Here is a 21577-nt window from a genome sequence, read left to right on the forward strand (position 1 = left end):
TTTATGCCTCTGCTTCAGTTCTTTTCCTGTGGTGCTGGAAACCAAACCCAGATCCTTGTACATGCTAAGCAAATGCTTTACCGCTGAGGTGTAGCCCCATTCCTCCTCCTACCCCCATCTTCAATTACAAAGGATCAATACTAAAATCATTGGTTGAAGAAGAAATTAAAACAGGTTCTGGATGGCTTTTATTAAAGGGGGTTTGTATATGCTGGGCACTTGTCTGTAATCCCAGCAAGTGGGAAGCTGAAGCAGGAGGATTGTAGGTTTAAGGCTAGCATAGATTCCATGGCAAGACCTTGTCTCTAACCAACAAGCTAGAGTTGCTTGTGACAGCCCCTTTAAAAGTAGCTAAGAGCAGAGAGATTTTAGAGCAGAGGTTCTCAGCCTTCTGAATGCTGAGACCTTTAAATACAGTTCTTCATGTTATAGTGACCCTCAACCAGTAGTTTGTGTTGCTACGTCATAACTGTAATCTTGCTACTGTTGTGAATCGTAATGTAAATATCTGTATTTCCCAATGGTCTTAGGTGACGCCTGTGAAAGGGTTGTTCAGCCCACAGGCTGAGAACTGCTGTTTTAGAGAAATGCTTCTGATGCAGGCCTAGCTGGCTATAACTGAGTGTGAACCTTGCTTCCTTCTCGCAATGTCTATATATGATAATTGTTTCAGATATAGAAATATATCATCTCAGTAAGCAGGCATATACAAAGGGCTTGACAGAGATGAAGATAGTCCTTCATTAAGATTTGCTTTTTAGTTGGGCTGTGGTGACACACATTTTTAATCCCAGCACTCGGGAGGCAGAGGCAGGAGGATCTCTGTGAGGTTGAGGCCAGCCTGGTGTAGGGCTACACAGAAAAATCCTGTCTTGAAAAACCAAACAACTGGCAGGGCGGTGGTGGTACACGCCTTTAATCCCAGCACTTGGGAGGCAGAGGCAGGTGGATTTCTGAGTTAGAGACCAGCCTGGTCTACTAGTTCCAAGACAGCCAGGGCTACACAGAGAAACCCTGTATCAAAAAACCAGAAAAAAGAAAAGAAAAGAAAAGAAAAGAAAAACCAAACAAGAACAAAAACAGATTTACTTTTTTTTATTATTTTAAATCATATGTATGTGTGTATGTGGGTAATAATTTTATTTGTTCTTGTTGTTGGTTATGAGTGTGCTTTTTAAAATGCATTTTGTTGTACACCAACTCTCAATGCTTGCTTTCTCCTGAAGAGAAGGGCTGCCTCGCCCACCACCTCTGCTGGCTCCACCCAACCTTCCCTTCGGATACCCAGTCCATGGTGTGGAGGTGATGCCCCTGCACACAATTCTCATCCCAGGTAGGTACATCTGTATCCTTAGAGGCCCCACAGGTGATGTTCTCTCTGTTCTCCTTAAACAAAAGGATGAATCAGGAGCCGGCTGTTCACTGGGTGTCCATGTGCACTGGCACAACCCAGGAAACTTGGTGGGATTTCAGTCTGTGTTAGATCCCACATCCACAAATGACCAAGCCAGCTCAGTCAGTTAAAAGGGTTTTGAGGGAGGGAGTGAGGATTAAAGAAAAAAAAAAAAAAGAGAGACAATTACATAGAATTATAGTATGACTCCAGCCAGTGCTGAGACCGGTTTAATTTTTTTCCAGTCTGTTTTTAGACCATTCTAGGTACATGCAAAGAATAGGTTCATTTCTAGCTCAAAGACAAAGTAGTCAAGGAACAAACCAGGCATAAACAAAGTTCCCATGGTCACTGTATTCAGGGACTTAACAAGATGATCAAGATACAAAGAACACATTCCTCAGCTGTATTCATCTTGGGCCTTGTCCTAGCCCAATGTCAAATTTTTGCCTGAGCCTACTTCCTTGTCCTAGCCCAATGTAAATATTCTTGCCAATATCCTAGATGCGGTGCCCAAAGCTCCACACACACAACCTGGGATCTCTATAGCCGTGGCTCCCCTGAGGCTCTGAGCTAATACAGAAGTTGGGATTCTGTGGGCATCTGGGAATCTCAGGGAATAATTGACTTTCAAGGGTCTTCCAGCATCAGGAGCACACTGATGACCCCGTCTTCAAGAACGGCATCTTGAAAAGGATACTTATGTCAGCTCAGCTCCCTTCTAGGTAGGAAGCCTGGCTTGGCAGGTAACGGTGTCTGCACCTCAGCTGATACCTGAGGTCTATACTCAGGAGCCACATGGCAGAAAGTCAGCTTCCTCAGGCTCTCCTCTACCCACCCTATGTGAGCTGTGGCATGCATGTACCCTCCCACCCTCCTGCCACACACACACATCTATGTGCATAAAATAAAACATTTAAATATAAATTAAAATCACAATTAAATTCCTTTCCAAGCTCAACGTGGTACCACTCACCTGTAATCACATAGCAGTCAGGAGACTGAGACAGGAGGATAGGAATTTGAGATGAGCCTCGGCTACACAGTGAGACTGTTTTAACCCCATACCCCAAACTCTTCAAATTAAAACAAATAAAATAAAACAATAAAGACAAAAATAGCTCTTCACAGGGTCTTTATGCATACCTTTGGTTCAACATCACTTTCTTTCTGAAAGCCAAGTGTGGGAGACCAGTGTTTCCCCACAGAGGTGGTAGATGGACTCTGGACCTTCTGGTGGGTTCTTGCCCTGCTATGGGCTCTTGGCATCTGGAGGCAAACAGTCCCCCATCCCCTCCCCAATGAGTCATGGACATGGAAAAGACCTCAGTGTAGCTGGGTGACAGTGGCACTCAGGATCCAGTAAGTCTCCATGAGCGAGACCCAAACTAGCCAAACCCACACTGCAAACAGGTGGAGAGTGCTTGCCTGAGATAGATAGGAGGCATGCAGGTACCAAATCCATGCAGAGCCTTCTGGATGGAACAAGAGGAAGGAGAAGCTGGCTGTCCTTGGCTCAGTGGCAGCCACCTCTTCACTTCTGCCTTCCTTTCTGGCTGAAGTCACACTTAATTACATCCCGTGGGATGACTGATGTATTTTGCCTGGAGGGAGAAGACTGGATTGAGTCCAAGACTTCAGACAAGGGCTGTGCCAATGTGTCGTACTCTTAACCCTGACAATATTTTTGAGTAGCCATTTAAAAATGATCTCACAGTTTGGGCAACTTAATTATTTAAAAAAAAATAAGATCTATTTATCTGATCTTTTGTTTGCTTATTTAAAACATTTACTTATGCATATATGTGTGTATGTGTATACTTCAAAATGTGTAGATGTGTCTGGAGGTCAGAAGACCGTGTTGAGTGCTCTCTATTATGTCAGGCATTTCCTTTGGAGGTAGGTTTTCTGGGGCTCATGTTTTCCCTGCAAGGTTGGAAGTCAGCAGGTCCCAGCAATCCTCCTGTCTCTGCACCCATCAGGGCTAGGGTAACAGGTGTGTGTGGGACACCCATATTGATATTAAGATGCTGGGATCTGAACTTGGATCCTTATGATTACGTAGCATTCTTCTGAGTCAGTTCTCCAGGCTGTTTTGTGTTGCAGTGAGTTTTTGGCTGCATCACTTTGTGCTCCTGGCTGGTCACACTAGAGCACCTGCCCAGGAGCTACTTCAGATCCTTAAATGAAACACACACTGGTCATTTACCCAAAAACTCACAAGGCTGGTTGGTTTTATCTCCTGCTGCTTGTCCCGCTGGCCACAGGCACCTTTATTGATAGATCAAAAATCAATTAGGGATTAGGGCCTTCAGTGTCTGGACACGCAGATTCAAAGCATAGCACCAATCTGTTTGTTCTGTAGTATCTATTTATTTATTTAAGATTTTGCAAGATAGGGCTTTTCTGTGTAACAGCCCTGGCTGTCCTAGAACTCATTCTGTAGCCCAGGCTAGACTCAAAACCACAGAGATCCACCTGCCTCTGCCTCCCAAGTGCTGAGATTAAAGGTGTGTGTCATCATGGCTGTGAGTTATTTATTTATTTACATATATGTATTTATTTTTAATTATGTATTAGCGTTTTGCCTGCGTGTGTGCCTGCAGGCCAGAAGAGGGCACTAGATCTCATTTTGGATGGTTATGAGCCACCATATGGTTGCTGGGAATTGAACTCAGGACTTCTGGAAGAGCAGCCAGTGCTCTTAATCTCTGAGCCATTTCTCCAGCCCTGTGTTTTTTATTTTTAACGAAATAATTTTAAATTGCTCAACTCATTTAATAGTTTCAAAGAGTGTCATCACAAATGATTTGAAAAACCTTGGAGACTGTCTTGTTTTGTTGTTTGTTTTTTCCTGTTACTCTGATAAAAATATCCTGAAAACAACTCAGAAAGGATTTATCGTGGTTCACATGGTGATCCCGGCATTGTAACTCCAGTTCCAGAGGATCTGCTGCCTCTGAACCCCGTGAGCAAGAGGTCCATGGTACACAGACACACATGCAGGCAAAACGCCCGGACACATAAAATAAAATAAGTCAACCTCTGGTCTCCATACACATGTATACATCACACACACATACACACACATACACATATGAGCTGGGGACAGACGGACAGACAGACAGAGATTACAAAGCAAGGAGTGTTAAAGCAAACTATGAAGAAAGCTGAGACTCCAGCAGGTAGCAAGGTTCTGGTTCTAGAACAACGAGTTTTAGAATAAAAGACTTTATGTCACAAATTGGAATTCAGTGAAGGAAGATGGGTGACAGGAACATAATCTGGAAAACAAGCTGGGGTCAGATCGTGAAGGATTTTTAAATTTTTTTTTTTTTTTTTTTTTTTTTTTAAACTATGATACATGTTCATCTCTACCCTCACTACCTTTTCTAGTTCTCCCCCTCCAGATGAACCCGATTTGCTTCCCAGTTAAATCCCCCATTTTGCTTTTATGTCCTTAAAAATGCACATACATACATACACGTAGGCAAAATACACTCATACATATAAAAATTTGTAATTAAAATTTAAAAAAGAAATAAATATGTTCCAGTGAGTTTTATTAGGCTTGCTTGCACGAGTATGGTGGTGGTGATGGGTTACTTCTTATTAAGTGAACAACTTACTGTTAGCTATACCACTGAAGATAATATCCCCGTCCTCCAACCATTAACTGCCAATAGCCCTTCAAGAGAGGGGCAGGTCCTCATGAGCTCTTCCTCTATCCGTGATGGGCCTGGTCTTGTTCAGATAATTGCAGCTGCTGTGAGTTCATGACAGAAAAGGCCACGTCATGTCCAGGAGACAGCTTTCTACAGCACTCCTCCCGGGTTCTGACTCTAACATTCTTTTTGTCAACTCTTGTGTGATGTTTCCTGATTCTTAGAGGGGGTTGGGTAGAGATGTCTCCCTTAGGGCTGACACAGTCATTTTATTCAGACACATGTGACTCCTCATGTCTATGTAAGCCAATGACCTTGAACTCCTGACCTTCAAGCATGCACCACCATGTTTAGGGTTATGTGGTGCTGGAGATCAAACCCAAGGCATTGTGCATGCTAGGCAAGCACTCTGCCCCCATACTCTACACGCACACTGAAACTTTATACTCATTAACCAATAATTCCCCTGTCTTGGCATATTTTCCCGTTGCTATAAAGAAAAATACCCTGACAAAAGCAGATTAAGGGAGAAAGGTTTATTTACCTCATAATTCCAGCTTACTGACTGTCATGGTGAAAGTCAAGGCACTGGGAACAGGAATCAGCTAGCCATACTATGTTTGCAATCAGTCAGTAGAAGGGGGCAATGGATACATGCACATTTGCATTTGGTTCATTTTATCCATTCACACAGGCCAGAATCCCCTGCCTAGGGAACGGTGCCACCCACAGTGGGTGGGTCTTCCCATTACTCCAGAGACATGCCCAAATGCCCTTCTCCCAGGTGATTCTAAATTCTGTCAGGTTCATAATTAACACTATCACATCCTCTCTCTCACCCCCTGGGAAGTTGCACTCTATTTTTGAGAGTCTGACTATTCCCAGGTTCATATAAGGATCATTCATTATGTCTCCATTGTTGTTTTGCCTTCAGTAACACGACCATCTGGAAGGGGCTGTGTGAGTTCACAGAACCCAAAGCTGAGGATGAGCAGTGGAAGTCTTAGACTCGTGTGGGTTTGAGACCATGGGACCATCTCACAGCCCCAGGAATGGGGACTATGTAGGCCAACCATCTGATAGGAAGTGACACTTGGTGGGGCTCTCCAGATATGTAGGAGTCAGAGGCAGGAAGGTAGGTGTATGAGGGAGCTTCAGTGTCCACTCAGACACTTTCCCCCTCTCCTGTGTCTTTTAGGCCTCCAGTATGAAGGGCCAGATGCCCCAGTCTATGAGGTAAGAGTCCCCAACTCAGCGTTTTTAGCTCTGATTTCCCTTCTACAAGTATGGCTGATCTCAGCCTTTAACTAGACCCTGTCATCAATCCAACTCAAACCCCACATGAATACAAAGTGGGACAGGGGGGCATTGCACAGTTTTCCAGCCTTTGGAGTGGCTGCAGGGAGAACTTCCAAAGCTACCTCCACGTCTGTGTGTGCTTTAGGAGCAAGCAGCATAGTGAGACCTTAGAGACCTTGTGTTGTCCCAGGGAAATGTTAATGATCCCCCCAAAACATACACAGGAGCCGATCTGATGCAACCCACAGCAGGGTCTTTATTCTACTCGAGCTAGCTCAGTCCCCCCTCCCAATGCACTACCGCGCAGGATGGTTTTGATGGTGGGGGAACCCCGAATGTCTATGGGGCAAGGCTTTATAGTAAGCAGCAAGCAGGGAGCATGTGTTCAAGCATCTGATTGGAAAGCTACTGTGGCCTTTAACATAACTGGCTGGTGTTGGGAGTCAGATTATAAACCTAACTTCTGCTCCCCTCTGCATTGGTGGTCCTTAGAAGGGGGTGGGCTTGTAACCTGGGGGTGCAGGTTTGTTGGGGAAATAACCTGGAGACATTAGTCTTGTTGAGAATGTAACCTGGAACTGCTGGTCTTGTTGGGGGATTAGCCTAGAGACCTGGTTTTGTTGGGGAAGCAACTTGGAAACTAATGCTAGATACCAGCCTGTTAGTTTGCCTGAGTTCAAACTTAGATCAAGTTCTCTAAAATGAAGTCTGAACTTAAAAGATTTAGCATCTCAGTTGAAAGAGGAGGAGAAGGAAGAGGAAGAGAAGAAAAATAAGGAGGAGAAGAAATAACCTAGAAGTCTTTTCTTTCTTTTCTCTTTCTTTCTTTCTTTCTTTCTTTCTTTCTTCCTTCCTTCCTTCCTTCCTTCCTTTCTTTCTTTCTTTCTTTTTTTTTTTTTGACAAGCGTTACTCTGTGTAGCCCTGACTGTTTTGGAACTCACTCTGTAGACCAGGCTGGCCTGAAACTCACAGAGATCCTGCTGCCTCTGCCTCCTGAGCACCAGGATTAAAGGTGTGCGCCACCACCGCCCGGCTCTTGAAGAAGTCTCAATGAACAATGTTCCATAAAGACAGAGATATTTGCAGGAGTGAGTCCTTTAAATCCATGAGTCTTTAAGTCTCGAGGGGAAAGGGAGTGGGGGTGGGGGAGGGAGGGCTTAACTGTAGTATGTATTCCCTTTACAACCAGTCTTATCCTGTCCTAGCTCCTGATGAGTCTGTCTACCCTGGGTGCTCTGCCCCCTGCTGGCTATTCTGGGTACTTGCCTTTCCTGTGACTGGATTTTTCTCCATCCCCGGCATTTAGAATCTTTCAGGGTTTAGAGGATGGGAGACTAAGGGGTTGCAGTCAGGTGGGAATAGCATTTTATTGGGTAGGATATCGAGCTTCTAGAGATGGACGGGGTGACTGACAGCTGTACAATAATATGAATACTTCTAATGTCACCCCTAGGTCACCCTGAAAGCTTCTCTGGGGACACTGAACACCCTTGCTGATGTCCCAGACAATGAGGTTCAGGGCAGAGGCCAGAGTCAGCTGACCATCTCCACCAGACATCGGAAGGTCCTGAATTTCATCCTTCAGCATGTGACGTACACCAGCACAGTGTACCATCTCCACAAGGTGGACGTAGGTGAGAGTCTGTCTTCTGATCTCAAAATGCTGGAAAAGAGCACTGTGCCCTCTCAAAACCTTCCTCCAGGACTCTTCCTGTGTGCCAGTTTCTGAGCCCAGACAGTTACCTTCCTATTTACTGCACCCAATAGAGTCCCTGCTGCTATTGACCTCACAGAGTGACTTGAAAAACGTCACTGACACTGTTTGCCTTGCGTACGTGGTCACCAAGTCAGTGTCCTGTCACTGTGGCTAATAACTGAGACAGCATAGAGATAGAAAGGCTCTGGCTAACAGGCTTGGAGGCTCCGGTCCATGGTGAGTTAGCCCTTGTGGCATGGCAGTATAGTATGGTGGAGACTCTTACCTCATAGCTAGGAAGTGGCTGATCCTACTGCCACCTTAAAGGTGTGCCCACAGGGATCTGAACACCTCCCGTCATACCCTAGTTTCTAAGGGCTCCACCTCCCAGTGTCAAAACAGTGGTTTACACTCATACTATGCAGACCTTTGGGGACACTGATGCAAACCACAACACCACCCCATTCTGTCTGTTATAAATGGAGTTTTGTTTTGCTTGATACAGGGTTGTAGATAGCCCAGGCTAACTCCAGACTCTGAGCTTATGTGCCTCCAGTTTCTACCCCCTGTACGCTGGGATTATAGGCAATGCGCCTCTAAGTACAGTTTATGCAGTGCTGAGAATCAAAGACAGGCCTTTCTGTATGGTAGACAACCACTCTACCAACCCAGTTACATCCCTAGTCTTATTGTTTCTTGAGATATGCTCTCATGTAACCCAGGATTTTTCCAAACTCTCTTATGTAGTTGTGGCTGGCTAGTCTTGAGCTCCAGATCCCCTCCCTGCTTCTCCCAAGCTTTGGGGTTATAGATGTGTACCCCACACTCTGCATTATACACGTGTACCCCCACACTCTGCATTATACACGTGTACCCCCACACTCTGCGTTATACATATGTACCCCCACACTCTGCTTATTTTATGTTTGGCCATTTGTTGAGGCAGGATCTTGTGTGTGTCTCTGGCTGGCCTCAAAGTCTCAATTGCTATGCCTTGGGCTCCATTATGTCACACATCACTGTGCTTGGCTGGCCTTATCCAGTCCTGTTAGCTGTTCTCAGCAGCTGTTTATTTATCTGTTTAATTTCCACTAACTTATTTATTGAGAAGGGGCATGAACATATCACATTGGAAGTCAGAAGACACCTTGTAGGAGTTGGTTCTCTCCTTCTACCATGTGAATCCCAGGGATCGAACTCAGGTCATTGAGTTTAGCAGCAAGCACCTGTAGCTGCTGAACCACTTTGATGACCTCTCTAGAACTTTTAAAGCTGCTTCAGCTTCTGTTGAGGAGGTAACTCACTTAACCAGCCTGTGCACCAATATCTTGTGAGCAGTCCTTCAGAGAGAGAATGTGACCAGTTCCAAGGATATGACCTTGTCTCTCTCCAAATCCCCACTCCCTCACCCCCCATTACAGAAACTCCTGGGAGAACAAATCTTGCCACCCTCAGGACAGTCTCAGTTTTGTCTGCATCAGTTAAAAGTATCCTTTTCCTTTTTGAGCACAGCAAAAGGGGGAAAGAATGTAACTTGCACAAATAAAAGCTCAGCTTGGTTCATAGAGTACTTGCCTGGCGTGCACAGAGCCCTGGGTTCAAGACCCAGCATCATATGAAATTGGGCATGGGGGTGCTATGCCTAAGACCCTAGCACTTGGGAGGTAGAATCAGGATAACCTAGCAGTCCTGGGTTATCCTTCATAGCTGTAGTAAGCATCCTCCCCACCTTCAGATTTTAAAGCCTTTCCCTTCAAAAAGTGACCCTGTGTTCTAAGGTACAGTGGCTATTACTGTTCTGGTCTTGCCATTGGAGACATGACAGAGGGTCATGGCAGAGTGGTCCAGATCCTTGGATCTCCAGCCCGTTCTAGCAGCCCATCCTTAAGCAGGTTGCCTCAGGGATGCACAGCAAGTCAGAAGTCAGGGTGCCACAGAGACATGAGCCCTCAGCCTCCTCGAAGGCAAGACTCTCCCTGCAGCTGCTGGTCTCCTTCGGTTCCTCAGGGCATCAGAGTCTGATCGCATCTGACACTGCCTGGGCTCTGACCTCTCTTCTCCTTCCAGTGAGTGTGGAATCCAAGTCGTCAGTGGCCAAGTTTCCAGTGACTATCAAACAACAGACTGTACCCAAGTTGTATGACCCTGGACCTGGTAAGGCTCTTATCCCTGGGGCTCTGGCATAGTATCAGGCCTGGTGAAATTCAGAGGTCGTGGTGGCTTGAATGACAAAGGCTCCCCCCAGACTTGTATATGAATGCTTAGTCTACAGCTGGTGGAATTGTTTTGGGAAGGGGTAGGAGTTGTGGCCCTGTTGGAGGAGGTGTGGCCCTGTTGGAGGAGGTGTCTCACTGGGGGATGGGCTTTGAGGTTCAAAAGCTCATGCTAGAGTCTTGCTTTCTTTCTGCCTCCAATTTGTGAATAAGATATAAGCTCTCAGCTACTTCTAAAATGCCATGTCTACCCGCTTGCTGCCTTTCTCCCAGCCATGATGGCCATGGACCCAGCTTCTGAAACTGTAAGCAAGCCTCCAGTTACATGATTTATGTATAAGCTGCCTTGGTCACGGTGTCTCTTCACAGCAGTAGAAAAATAACTAAGACAGGGGGAACACTTTTTCTCTAAGATTCATTTTTATTCTTTTTAATTGTGTGTGTGCACACACACATGTGTACACATGCGCCCTTGTGTATGGGTGTTCACAAAGGCCAGAATTTCAATCTTCCTACGGCTGGAGTGTTTGTGAGCCACCTGACATGGGTGCTGGGAGCCAAACTCTGGTCTTTGGCAAGACCAGTACATGCTCTGAACTGCCAAGACGTCTCTTCAGTCCCCTCAGTCCCTTTTTGAGACAAAGTCTCACTTGGCCCAGGGTGAGCTCAAACTATGTAGGGCATATAGTTGAGAATATTATTAAACTCCTGAACCTCCTGCCTCACTTCTCCCTGGGCTGGAATTTTATGCAAGCTCCAGAAACTCAGTTGCTAGGGATGAAACCTAGGGCTTTGGGTGTGTTAGGTAGGCATTCTGCCAACAGTTCAATTTCCATCCCTTCCATAATCCAGGATAGACTGGTAATCCTCTGGATTTAGCCTTGTTAGTGGTGAGATTACAGGTAATTGGTGTGTGTGTGTGTGTGTGTGAGAGAGAGAGAGAGAGAGAGAGAGAGAGAGAGAGAGAGAGAGAGAAAGAAAGAAAGAGAGAGCGCACAGGCAAGCACTCCTGCTACAGTGGGGATATGAAGTCAGATGACAATCTCAGAATTGGTCCTAGCCTTCCTTCCACCTTAGGTGAGGCAAGGTCTCCTTTTCTTGTTTGCTACTGCATATGCCAAGGTACCTGGCCCTAGACCTTCCAGAGACTCTCCTGTCTCCACCTTGCGTCTCACTGGGGTTATGGTTATGGCTATTAAGCCTACCTTTACATGGGTGCTGGGAATTTGAACTTGGATCCTCATGTTTGTGCAGCTAGCACTTTATCCACCAAGCCACCTTCCCAGTCCTGAGTGAGTTTTCTTATTAATGTTGAATCCATAAACGTTCTTTTAGTGATGCTGCTTTTTGTTTTGTGAGGTTGCATATTGTTTCACAGCCTGGTTTTGACTTCACCATCATGCAGCCTCTGCCTCCCAAGCACTGGGATTATAGGTGTGAGCCTGTATACCTAGTTCTCTCTCTCTCTCTCTCTCTCTCTCTCTCTCTCTCTCTCTCTCTCTCGATTTATTTTGACTAATGGTTTTGAAGGTCATTTTTCTCACTGCTGTAACAAAATACAGAAGCAGCTTCCTGGAAAAGGGGTTCATTTGGCTCATGGTTTGAGGGTCCCACCCATCACCATCACAGCAAGGAAGGTCTGTCAGTAGAAGTGTGAAGCAGCTGGCACACTGTGCCTGTGCAGGGAAGAGAATACATGCTGGGCTTCCTCTTTCCTTCCTCTCTCCTTTCTTTCTCCCTCTCCCTTTCTCTCTTTCCCCCTCCCTTTCTTTCTCTCTCCTCTCTCCCCTCCCCCCTCTTTGTATGTACTTATGCAGTCCAGGACCACAGCCCATGGAAGACTCACACTCACTCATTCACTGTGGGTTTCCCTACCTTGGAAATTACTAGATGATTCCAAATCCTGTCAACTTGACAGTCACACTTAACATTCCCAGAAGGGTCCATGGCGGTGGGAGCATGCTTAGTTCATGGTGTGTGTCGGGGGAGGGGGGAAGGGGGAAGGGGGAGTGAATATCAGCTAATTTTTCAGTGGTTTTTAAAACATGCATACTTTCTTAGATACATGATGAGAATCATTGTCTCCTAATTTTTACATCTTTTTCCTCAGTGATAATGGCCTCCAGAGGCTCATATGTTTGGTCTCAGTTGGTGGAACTGTTTAGGAAGGATTAGGGGGTGTGGCCTTGGAGGAGGTATGTCACTGGGTTGGACTTTGAGTTTTCTTTCTTTCTTTTCTTTTTTTTTTTTTTTAAGATTTATTTATTTATTTCATGTATGTGAGTACACTGTAGCTGTCTTCAGACACACCAGAAGAGGGCATCAGATCCCATTACAGATGGTTGTGAGCCACCATGCGGTTGCTGAGAATTGAACTCAGGACCTCTGGAAAAGCAGTCAGTGCTCTTAACTGCTGAGCCATCTCACCAGCTCCGACTTTGAGTTTTCAAAAGCCCATGCCAGGACCAGTCTCAGCTTGTGCTTGTGGTCTCAGTCTCTCTCTCTCTCTCTCTCTCTCTCTCTCTCTCTGTCTGTCTCTCTCTCTCTCTTTCTCTCTCTCCCTCTCCCTCTCTCTGCTTGCAACATATGGATCAGGATACAAGTTCTTAGCTACTGCTTCAGTGCCATGCCTGCCTGTCTGCTAACATATTTCCAGCCATGATGGTTATGAACTAACCTCTGAAACTACAAGTAAGCTCTCAATTAAATGCTTTCCCTTATAAGTTGCCTTGGTCATAGTGTCTCTTCACAGCAATAGAACAGTAACTAAGATACTTGTCATGTTATATTTGGTTACAATTTCCACCATGGTGTCCAATAATAGTAGCAGGCAGTTTTGTTTGCTCCTGACTTTAAGAAGAAAATTCTTGCATGATACCATTCACGTTGCCATGTGGCAGGTGTTTCAGGATAAGAAACCTCTCCTCTTCCATCTCCTTTCTAAGAATTTTTATTATTAATGAATATCGAGTCTTTTTAAGATCAATGTATTTATTTGTGTGTTTATTTACACTATGTATGTGCAACATGCACTCATTCAGTGCCTAGGGGGGCCAGAAGAGGGCGCCAGAGCCCCTGGAACTGCAGTTTCAGGTGGTTGGGAGCCACCAGATGGGTGCTGTGAACCCAAGTCATCTGCAAGAGCTGCTGGTGCTTGCTGCTTCAGGTGTTTGCATCTTGGTGTCTTTTCTGTGGAAGGGGTGACCCTTTTCTCTTTTACCCTTTCCATGTTTATGTATACATATGTTGTGCTTCGGTGTAAACACGTCTGTTTGTGTATCAGTGGTGCACATGAACACATACACATGTACATGAAAATCGTGCGGAGACCCAAGGTTACTGCCTGGAATCTACCTCCATGGCACTTCCACCTGGTTCACTGAAATTCGGTGTGAGTCAAACCCAGATAAACAGCTAGTCTCCCTGGACAGCTTACCCTGGGGATCCCCTGAATCCATCTTCTGAAGCTAGAATTACAGGCATGTTGCCACACCCTCCCAGCACTTCTGTGGGTTTGGGGGATGTGAACTTGGGGAGCTGCACATTTGAATGGCAAATGTTTCAACCGCTGAGCATCTCCCCAGCCTCTCCAAGTCTTGTGGGTTTCTTGTTTGTTTTAATAAATCATGTGCTTTAGTGAATAGCCTGGTCCAGGTCCTCTGGTCTTCAAGTAGACTTCTTTCTAACCATGCCTTCCTGAGATAGAGGCAGTGACTTCTCCTGTAAAGCTCTTCTCAGAACTGATGGCAAAGGTAGGCCATGAGGCCTTTAAATCTTGTCTTCTTTTCCTGGGCTTTGGGGCATCTCAACTTTTAGTTGTTAAGGTGGAAGCAGGACACAAGTTGTTGCTAACAAGCATGATGGAAATGAGGAATCCAGACAGCAGGAAAATGGCCCAGCAAAAGCAACCAGGGACAAAAAGATTTCACCAAGTTGGGTAACCTTAAAATGTTTCCCAGTGCAACTGAAAAACGCTAATTAAACACCCCCTGTGTACAGAAGGCATGAGGTTCCTAATGCTGACAGGGTTAGAGGATAAAGAGGCCATCAGATAATGGGAGTGTAACTCAGTGCTTGCTCAGCACGAGTAAGACCCTAGGTTCGAATCTCCGGCCTGGTAGGAAACAAAACAAAGCAAAACCCATCTGAACAAAGGAAATCTGGAAGGGGGTTCTTTTTTTTTCCGAGACAGGGTTTCTCTGTATAGCCCTGGCTGTACTGGAACTCACTCTGTAGACCAGGCTGGCCTCGAACTCAGAAATCTGCCTGCCTCTGCCTCCCAAGTGCTGGGATTAAAGGCGTGTGCCACCACTGCCCGGCTGGAAGGGGGTTCTAGTATTCACTTCTACATTTTTCTCTAGAGAGGAAGCTCAGAAACCTGGTGACCATTGCCACCAAGACTTTTCTCCGTCCCCACAAGTTTAAGATCCTGCTTCAGAGTATTCGAAAATACTACCCAGACTTAACCGTGATTGTGGCTGATGACAGCAAGGAGCCCCTGGAAATTAACGATGACAACGTGGAGCTTTACACCATGCCCTTTGGGAAGGTACGTCCCCCTCAGACCGGGGACATCCAGCTCCCAGAACAAGAAGGCCCCAGATTCAGCTGTTTTCCTGCTCTTCTCTAGGGAGCAGAGTCCTGCGATAAGAGGGGTTGGGGCTTCTCTTGTTCAGATGCAGAGGGAAATTAGATCGATCTCATTATCCCGCATTAATGAGGTGGTAGTTTATTCTAATCTCCTCCTATTTGATGTGGAAATTGACAGGGGTTCTCACAGGTGACATATGGGACCTGACAGCTGATTGTGATGTGTGGGGCCACAGGAGCCTTTTATTCCCTGTGATTGTGCCCAAGCTAGGCTCTCCCTCCCTCCCTCCCCGACCCATCTGCTTCCTTTCCTCTCTCCTTCCTTCCCATCTTCCAAGCACAAAAAAGGGAAGAATGTCACTGATAGCAAATGTTCCCCAAACCAACATCTCCCAGGAGGTAGAAGGCAACTGTAAGATGAGAGAGGACTCCAGTCTATTCACAGAGGCCACTGGACCAAGGAGGGACTTTCCAGTCTTTGTCTCAGTCTCTGATCCAGAAAGTCACTGTCCCTGCCATGTTTCTCTGAGGCAGACTGTAGTTGTCAGCCTTGTCTGAACTACAGGATTCTACAGATTCCAAGTTCACCCATGGTGGGAGGAGGCAGCCTGGCCACTGGGAATTCAAGAACTCCCCCTCCCCAGGTGACAACTGCTGATCCAACCCCATGCTGCCTACAGGGCTGGTTTGCTGGTAGAAACCTGGCTGTCTCACAGGTGACTACTAAATACGTCCTCTGGGTGGATGATGACTTTCTCTTCAGCAACAAGACCAAGATTGAGGTACTGGTGGATGTCCTGGAGAAAACTGAATTGGATGTGGTAAGGGACAATGGCCAAGCCCAGCCAACTGCAATCTGTAGTGACTAGGAAGAATGGAGAAAGAGAAAGGAAAGTTAGTGTCAGAGGGAGGAACTGACAGGATGAGGGGCTCGCCGCTCAGGCCAGAGAGCATGAGCTCTGCTTTTGACTCCTCAACTGTTTTCTTTGAGCAAATTTTATACGCCACACTAAAAAATGTTTACGATTGTTCAACGAAAAAAAAAATACAGTAAAAAAGCATATTTGTACAAGATTTCTAATTATTTTCTTGGACTATATGAGGTTTAAGAGAACTGTGCTCTTGTTCAGTCACAACATTAAAAAAAATTTTTTTTTTAGATTTCCTTTTATTTTATGTGTATAGTTGTTCTGTCTGCATGTATATCTGGGCCAACAGAGGCCAGAGGAGGGTGCTGGACCCCCTGGAACTGGAGTTAGACGTGGATATGAGCTGCCACATGAGTATTGGACAGGAATAGAACCCACGTCCTCTGCAAGAACAAATGCTTTTAACCACTGAGTCATCTCTGCACATCCCACTGCCCCCACATTTTATTTTAAATATGAAAATATAGTTGGACACGGTGGTACACACCTTTAATCCTAGCACTGGGGAGGCAGAGGCAGGAGGATCTCTGTGAGTTCAAGGCCAGCCTGGTTTACAGAGTGAGCTCTTATGTCAAAGACACCACCACCACCAAACCCTTAAAGTTATTCTATGTTTGGTGGCGCAAACCGGTGGAAGCGGGTTGATGGGAGTTCGAGGCCAGCTTCCGCTACAAAGCAAGTGTGTATGTATGTGTCTACACATTTGCATGTGCGTGCCTGCATGTGGAGGAGACAGGGATTCAATGACCCTGCAACAGTGTGGGAGGGGCTGTGGCCACATAGCGGAGCCACTGGGTCCTTTGGAGGCTAGATCCAGAGTACAGTTCTTATTCTTTTAAGAGCTGCAGTCCAGGGGGGCTTCCTAGAGGGATGAACACTGATCCTGCTCAAACCCTGGTTTCGGTTTGCTGACTAGGTAGGCGGCAGCGTGCAGGGAAATACGTTCCAGTTCAGGCTGTTGCTGGAACAGAGCGAGGATGGGGACTGTCTTCACCGGAGGCAGGGATCATTCCAGGCCCTGGATGGCTTCCCCGGATGCGTGTTGACCAGTGGCGTTGTAAACTTCTTCTTGGCTCACACAGAACAACTCCGAAGAGTCGGTTTTGATCCTGTCTTGCAACGAGTGGCCCACGGAGGTGAGAGGCTTGGAGGGGTGCGCCAGGGAATGGGGAAATGGGCTCCTCCTCGGAAACCCCTTCTTGCTACTCCAGGGATCTCCTTTTTCACCTCAGACTATGGCGCTCATGGTCCCTCAGCTCTCGATGTCTCCTCACGCTGCCTCTGCCCACTTCAGACACATTCTCCTGCCTTCCCTGCAGCTCAGTCCTTTACCTTTGTCGGCTTCAGTCTTCTTTCAGAGTCTTTGCCACCTAAAACTGCACTCAGGGTCTGCCCTCTCCCTCTCCCCTTTCACCCCTTCCGAATCTCCAGAACCCACAGTACCGTTTAGTGGAACCCAGTGGTGCCGATGCCCACACTCCAATCTGATAAACTGAACTGAGGTTATCTGTTTCTTTCCTTCCAGCACCAGGGCTCCATGGAGCCAAGTGTGTGGCCACGCTTCCCTGTGGCTTGGAACCAGGTTCTCTTCTCAGCTATGGGTGGGGAACCACGGCTGTCTGTCTTTAGCTACCTTTTGTCTCCTGTTCCTCCTCTCTTTGCAGAGTTTTTTATCGATGGGCTGGGAAGCCTGTTGGTGGGCTCGTGCCCAGGGGTGATTGTAGACCATCAGGAAAGAACACCATCAAGGGATCCGAAGCTGGCTGCCTTGGAGACGTCTTACAGCAGATACCGGGCCAACACCAATTCTCAGGTCCAATTCAAGCTAGCACTCCACTACTTCAAGAACCATCTCTACTGCTCCACTTAAAAGTACAAAGAACAGGAAACGCAATACACAGAGTGGCTGTGGGCAACAACAACAACAACAACAACAACAAAATAGTTGGACTGGACGTAAGGGGGTAGCAAAAGCAGACTCCTAAAAAGGTGAACAGGGAGCAAAGTAGCTAGAAGCTGGAGCTAGTACAGGGAACCCTGAAGTTGGCTCAAGATACCCCAAGACCAAATTCTTAGCACAGAAAATTTATCTGCCCCAGAGGGGGAAAAGGGCAGGGAATAAGAGACAAAGGCCGAATGGAGGTGGCACACACCAGAGGCAGAGGCAGGCGGATCTCTGTACATTTGAGGCCAGCCTGGTCTACAGAGCGAGTCCAGGACAGCCAGGGCAACACAGAGAAACCCCGTCTTGAAAAAACAAACAAACAAAAAGTTGATTTAAAATGATGCTATTCAGAGCCAGATTTTATGGTTGGTGTACTGCTGTAATCTGAGAGCTCAAGAACTGGAGTAGGAGGTCAAGCTCAAGGCTGGCATGGGCGATGGGAAAGCCCATCTTTGAATGAATGACTAGGGGGCTGGAGATAGCTCAGTGCATGTAACTGTGATCAGTACTGGTGCTGAGGACCCACGTGATCAGTCACAACTTCAGTAACTGCAGTTCCCGGGGATTGGAAGCAACCTCTTACCTCCAAAGACTCCTGCATACAAACAATGCATACATAAACTCAGGCACATACATATATACGCACACAAAATAAGTTTAAAATAAATGAAAGAATGAGTGAATAGCTAAATATTAACCAAATAATTTTATTATTTTTATTTTGTCAAGACTGCCTGGCCTAGAACTCACTGTGTAGAACAGACTTACCTCAAACTCATGGCAATCCTCCTGTCTCCACTTCCCAGTGCTGAGATACGAGGCGTGAACCACGATTTCTGGCTTGATTTTCTCAAAGAATTATTTATTTTATATATATGAGTACACTGTCTTCAGACACACTAGAACAGGACATCAGATACCATTACAGACGGTTGTGAGCCACCATGTGGCTGCTGGGAATAGAACTCAGGACCTCTGGAAGAACAGTCGGAGCTCTTACTAACCTCTATGCCATTTCTCCAGCCCTCTGGCTTGATTTTTAAACTTTTGACTTTTAAATACGATACTTATTCATTATAACTTTTATATTTTGATTTTAATGGGATATTAAAATAGATGTTAAAATTATAGGATATTCTAGAATAAAAATGACTTCTAAAGTCATGAAAAGTAACACTAATTTTAAACTTTACATTTATTCCAATTTACCCTTTGTGCAAATTTCAACACTCTGAACACACTTACATTTTATCTTTTACTTCCAGAGGTAATTATTTCTCTGGGCTTGATCATAGAAAGCCAAGTATCATCTTGGAGGGGTAAGGAGATGGGGATTGCCCCAGCTGCTGGGTGTGGTGTGGGCCTTTAATCCCAGCCTTGAATTCAGAGATTCTCCAACTAGGGCTATACAGTGAGCTCTGGGTTTTTTTGTTTGTTTGTTTATTTGTTTGTTTGTTTTTTGTGGGTTTTTTTGGGTTTGGTTTTTTTTTTTTTTTTTCAGAACAAAACCAAAACCCAAATCAGGGGCTGAGGAAATGGCTCAGAAAGAGAAATGCATGCTACTCAAACATAAGGACTTGAGTTCAGATTCCCAGAATACAAAGTAAGGTATGGCTGCTAGTCTGTAACCCTGGGCATTCTCACAGAAAATGTAACAACCTCCATTTTGACAGGATTGTCATTAGCATGCTCAAGTAGAGCACAGTCTTTTCTCTACTTGAAGATCTAGAACCATCTCTCCAGGAGAGAGAAACAGTCAAGATGGAGCTGAGAGAGAGGGAGAGGGAGCTTCCTATGATCCACTAATCCCTCTTCCCCAGGAACACAGGACGTTCTAAAAGGATGTGAAACATTCTATCCAATTCAAAGGGTTCAGGAACTCCCTAAAACCCACCAGACACACCAGGGCCCCTCCTTTCCAAGGATATTAGCTGTAAGGACTGCTGAGACAAGTTGAGCTGCCTGAAACATTCTCTAACCTGTTGAGCTGCCTGCAAGTTGTACAGAAGGCTCCAAGTTTACAGCTTTTGTGACATGATGAGCTCTCATGGTGCAGCTGTCTTTTGAGTCATTTCTGTTCCTGTGGTAATCCCTCACCCATACTTCTGTATGTAATTCCAATAAAACTCATCAGTCCACTACATTGGACTTGGGTGGTATCCTTATTTTGGTCTGTCATTTGTCCCTGACTGGAGTAAGTAGATGTTTGTCCCCATCTTCCCAAGTGTCACATGGCAATGTGATATTAAGAGTTTCTAAGCACAAAACTGGAACATTTCTTCCTTTGTGTCTTCCTGTGTCCCATAGCAAGTGGTTCAGTGACCAAGTCTGTTAAGACACTCACCACATTTAAAGATTAGGAAGCCCCAGGGCCCGCTCTTGAGATTTGCCAGCCACATCAAATGGGGTGAGAGGGCAGGTTTAAAAAAAACAAACAACAAAACAAAACAAAACAAAACTCAACTCCCTTTCCTGTTAACTCATACTGCAACAAGCACGGACAGGAAAGCAATTCTTTAATGCCACCCAAGGAACACAAGTAGGGTTTCAGTGAGAGTGTCAGTTAGTGAGATTAAGCTAAGAAACTGGTGAATTCCCAGGACAAATCTGAGCAGGGAGACGTGGGGACACAAGGGCAGTGACTGTCACCCTTGTAAACACAGAAGGAACTGCCATCTACAACACTGTAGGAATATAATCCTCTTGAGAACCCACACCAGGCCGGTTGTGGTGACAATGTCTTTGATCTCTGGTCTACAGAGCCAGTTGTGGGGCAGGATAGTGAACTCTGGGGAGTGGACGGGGGGGGGGGGAGATTGATTGATTGATTATGCTTATGTGTCCTGTTCAGTCATGGACCCTTTGGGAGGGCAGGGGCAGGTCTATGTAGCCCTAGCTGTCCTGGAACTCAGAGATGAGCCTGCCTGTGCCCACAGAGTACTGGAATTAAAGGCATGTGCCACCATTCCCAGCTCACAGCCCCTTTTTAAGAATGAAATAAGCAGAAAAAAAAATGAGGTCTACAAATGTGTTCAGTGTCGCTACCCACGTCCGACCCGCGGAATAAGGCAACAGCAACCGTGTTCTTCTTCAAGCGGTTTATTCAGCTATCCCTGTACAGTGCGCTTCCTCTCTCTTTCTCTTCTCCCTCTTTCCCCAGCTCCCGCAGCCCCTTATAAGTATTGCCTTGATCCTATCAGTAGCTGCCACGAAGTCACTAATTGGCCACTCTCAATCACTCGAGGTGAGGTGATCGGGTAACCACACCTCTCAGCGCATACAACTTCATATATGGAGTTGTTTTTTTTCTCAAGCAATGCCTATGCCAAGTGCCACTTTGTAATGGTGAGAGTGGAGCCGCTTCCCACAGCTCCTCCTCTTTTGTTTTATGCAAGCAGAAGGACACAGAGGTCTGACCCCCCTGTATTTGAAGGGAGATTGTCAACCCCATTTTCACCACCTGCCGTCTACAGTATGGTTACCATGGGCGACTCAACCCGATGCTGTTTTCCAGGGGACAGGAACTATGGCAAAACCTGTATGCAGTCAGACATATGTCCGAGGACGTACAGCGCCCTCTGCGGTGCTATGCCCTACATCCTGCTGCATGTTATAACTCAGAGCACTTCAAATAGCTTAGCCAGATTTGTGGGGACTGGCCTCCTTCAAGAGCAGCAAATGCTTGAACAATCATGGCATTAGCATTGCGCTGTTGCATACGCATCTTCAGAATGGACCATAGTGCTAGGCAACTGACAAGAACAAGGCAAAAGCTAAGGGCTGCAATTCCCGCCCATTCTTTTAGGTGGTTCATTGCAGATCGGATCCAGGAGGCCAGGCCCTCAG

General features: G+C 46.0%; 1 protein-coding gene across 3 annotated transcripts in view; it reads left to right on the forward strand.

Moving 5' to 3' along the window:
* The window catches only part of B4galnt2 (beta-1,4-N-acetyl-galactosaminyltransferase 2 (SID blood group)), a 42933-nt gene extending 23044 nt beyond the window's left edge, over positions 1-19889 (forward strand). For 2 of the 3 annotated variants that reach the window (XM_076935921.1, XM_076935919.1), the window contains exons 4-11: positions 1227-1333; positions 6257-6294; positions 7812-7992; positions 10122-10208; positions 14629-14816; positions 15502-15678; positions 16703-16922; positions 17451-19889. In XM_076935921.1, coding sequence (XP_076792036.1) covers positions 1227-1333; positions 6257-6294; positions 7812-7992; positions 10122-10208; positions 14629-14816; positions 15502-15678; positions 16703-16922; positions 17451-17656 — 1204 coding nt within the window. In that variant the 3' untranslated portion in view covers positions 17657-19889. The remainder of the gene's footprint in view (positions 1-1226; positions 1334-6256; positions 6295-7811; positions 7993-10121; positions 10209-14628; positions 14817-15501; positions 15679-16702; positions 16923-17450) is intronic. The other variant, XM_034507214.2, reaches the window with a different exon arrangement.
* Positions 19890-21577: the final 1688 nt, after the last annotated feature.

This window comes from Arvicanthis niloticus, chromosome 6 (assembly GCF_011762505.2).
Source record: "Arvicanthis niloticus isolate mArvNil1 chromosome 6, mArvNil1.pat.X, whole genome shotgun sequence".
Classification (NCBI taxonomy): domain Eukaryota; kingdom Metazoa; phylum Chordata; class Mammalia; order Rodentia; family Muridae; genus Arvicanthis; species Arvicanthis niloticus.